The sequence below is a fragment of the Tiliqua scincoides genome, chromosome 16, assembly GCF_035046505.1.
Source record: "Tiliqua scincoides isolate rTilSci1 chromosome 16, rTilSci1.hap2, whole genome shotgun sequence".
Classification (NCBI taxonomy): Eukaryota; Metazoa; Chordata; class Lepidosauria; order Squamata; family Scincidae; genus Tiliqua; species Tiliqua scincoides.
Window position 1 is genome coordinate 5,902,397 of NC_089836.1, and position 2,830 is coordinate 5,905,226.

The following is a 2,830-nucleotide window of genomic DNA, read 5'->3' on the forward strand; positions in this document are numbered from 1 at the left end:
GGCAGAAAGCTTATAGCAGGACAAGGAGGCAGCCTGCAAGGGCAGACTAAGAGCAAACCTTAACAAGCTTCAGTTAACGATCGCTTTTAATCTCCACTGTAGGCCGCCTGCCCGCTTGTCTTGCTATAAACTTTCCGCTTATACCGTTTGCTTAAAGCAAAGACACATTATCGCTTTGCACAAATGCAATGAAACAAAGGTATCCGCAGGGTGGGTTCGGGACGTATCCCCTCGCAGATACTGGAGGACGCCTGAATTTAAATTGCAAGCCTCTAGGGGCAGGGACTTGTGTCTTTTTTCCTGTTCTCTGCTTATGCTAATCTGTAAAAAAAAAGGCTCCCCAAACATTTGGAGCTGTCCAAATGACAAATGCTGAAATGTAAGAAACCGCCTGCTTCTTCAAGATGGGGGCTAGACTGAGGCGGGGTGGGCAGTGCTCAACGGGTGTGGTTCAAGGGTGGGGGCTTCGAGATCTAAGCCAAGGTCTTTGAAGGAGATCTTTTTTTTTCCTCCTTCCAGCGATGGCTCTTCCCACCCGACTCCCTGAAAGCGACTTCTTGCCTTGGACCCCGGCGAAGTGAGGCCACGTGGCACGCCGGAAGTCGGAAAGCCACTCGGAAGAGCTGCCACGTAAGGCCACGAAACCGTCACATGTCTTCTCCCAGCCAATGGGGGAGGGTGACTGCAATGTTGATGCATCGTGAGCCATTGGGAGTGCCCTAAATACCTGTACAAAAGGATGCTCCGTATCAAAACCTCCTCTTTATATATATATATATATATATTTATATATTTAAAAAAGAAATTATTTTCAACGTTTCACTTTAGAAAACCTATGCATGTCTCAATCTATCTGCAATCCTGCCTCCCCCCCCCTACATTTCTCCTTCATACAGCGCTGTCTGAACAGGAATATAGATAACATATAAATACATTCATCCGTCGAAAAGACTTCCCCGTTGGTTTCCTGCGTGTAAAAGAGCGACGCCATTTTTAAAAGCCGGAAAGGCATAGAAAAACACACCTTTCAGCGGGATGCAAACCCCCCACTCCCCGCCAGGTTGGCGGTCACGGCCGCGGCCCAGTCAGACATCGGTGCTGATGCTTCGGCTGCGAGAGAAAGCTTCCCGCATGGCCGAGAGGCGGTTGGGGTTGAGGGCCTGCAGGCCGCTCATGTTGACGGGCAGTTCCAGGTCTTCCTGGCTGATGGCCTTGTAGTTGACGCGGTCGCCCCCGTTCCGCACCTCCTCTTCCTCCGGCTCCTGCAGGAAGAACGTGGGGGGCTCATAGTGGGAGCAGTTGGGACAGACCGTCCGGCAGCTCGAGTGCTTCTTGTAGGGGGAGGAGTGGTAGAGCGAGGGGCCGTTGGTCAGGGCTACGTTGCGGTTGCAGTGAAGCGGCGGGATGTGGGAATCCGCGGCAAAGTCCGGCTCGTCCCCGTCCTCTTCCGACTCATCCTTCTTGCAGCAGTAATACTGGGGAAGGCAAATCAAGAAGCAGCCAGGGGTTAGAATTATCCCAATATCTCGCACAGGGGGCATCACATTTCCTACAGCGTTCACAGCGCCTGCCAAGGGCCGGAACTGATGTCACAAAGCAGGAAGTGACATCATTAACAGGATACTGCAAGGCCCCACAGCCAACATCTGTAGATATCAGTACAACTTAGGAGAGAAATTTGGGCCCTTCCCAAAGCACTCCCTCCCCCCCCAGGCAATTGCTCCCCACCCTCCGGGTCGCTTCATCCAAATACCTGAAGTCTACAATAGCACAGGACCGCTATAATGCACAGAAGGATAACGGTTGCTAAGATTCCACCTGTGATGACCACAGTTCCGGCTGTCATTCGACCTCTTCTCCATTAACACCCTGGAAGACACAAGAGAGGGGACAGTGTGAGATCTGAGGGACAGGGAAGCTGCTGCAACCAAGATCGGACCAAACCAGTGACACCAGCCACCACAGGGGCGGGCTACCAACGAGGCCAGCTAGGTGCACTCCAAGAGCCAGCGTGGTACAGTCCCAACCAGGCAAGCACCAGCCAAACATTCAGATGCAAAGATGAGATCTTGGGAGCTTCAGAAAGCAGACTGTGGATCCACAGCCCAAGACTTAAGGGCCCAATCCCTTAAGGCATGACCACTCAGAAGTAGATGGCTTCCTGCAACTGGCCTGGCTGTGCCAGCTGGCCTGGAAACAAAACGTGGAAGAGAGGCTGCAAGGAGCTGGAGGCTTCTAAGAGAGAGGACCAGGGAGAGGCAGTTAGGCCAGGCCAGGCTCTTCCTGGCCCTCCCTTCTTTGATAGATTTCTCTCTTTCCGATTTTGGCAGTGGGCGGCAGAGGCTGCGTGGAGGACTCTGTACAGCCGCACAGACTGGAACATTGCTCAGCTCTAGGCGCAACCGGGTGTGAGATAAAAACAGCCTTCCTTTGCCCTCCCCCCCCAAAGTCATTACTGGTGTTCACGATACAACCACTCTGCTGTGACAGCGTGACGCAAACCAGGGAGGCTCTTGGACAAGCCTGTAGATTCGGTGCGTGGCCTACAAAGTACGGATCACGCCAACTTGGGCAAATCTAACCCTGATGTGTCCCTGGGCGGCCTGTCAACAGGGCAAGGCAGGGTTAACCCCCTTTGGTTTTGCAGTATAAGCAAGCTGCTAGTTCTCAGTGAGAAGTCAACAGTTCTCCTGAACCCATCTCCCTCTGGTGATGAAAAATCCATGTCCGCTTCTCCTTCTCGAGGCAAAGCACAACCCCTAGCAAGGCAGAGAGCTGCGTCAGAGATGCTTCAAAGCTTTTTAAGAGAGGTGGGAGCGAGGGGGGGGGA

General features: G+C 53.0%; 1 protein-coding gene across 1 annotated transcript; it reads right to left on the reverse strand.

The window, feature by feature from the left end:
- Positions 1-1,085: 1,085 nt before the first annotated feature.
- On the reverse strand, positions 1,086-1,846 carry FAM163B (family with sequence similarity 163 member B). Its single transcript, XM_066610932.1, has 2 exons — positions 1,754-1,846; positions 1,086-1,475 (listed from the first exon to the last, which is right to left on the reverse strand). Exons 1-2 carry the CDS (start codon positions 1,844-1,846, stop codon positions 1,086-1,088), a joined length of 483 nt encoding a protein of 160 aa, XP_066467029.1.
- Positions 1,847-2,830: the final 984 nt, after the last annotated feature.

Excerpts from the sequence above, each read along its gene's own strand:
- FAM163B (XM_066610932.1), bottom strand. The coding sequence starts at position 1,846 with ATGACAGCCGGAACTGTGGTCATCACAGGTGGAATCTTAGCAACCGTT. Across the intron at positions 1,476-1,753 it reads TGTGCTATTGTAGACTTCAG|TATTACTGCTGCAAGAAGGA; the intron begins GTATTTGGATGA and ends TGCCTTCCCCAG.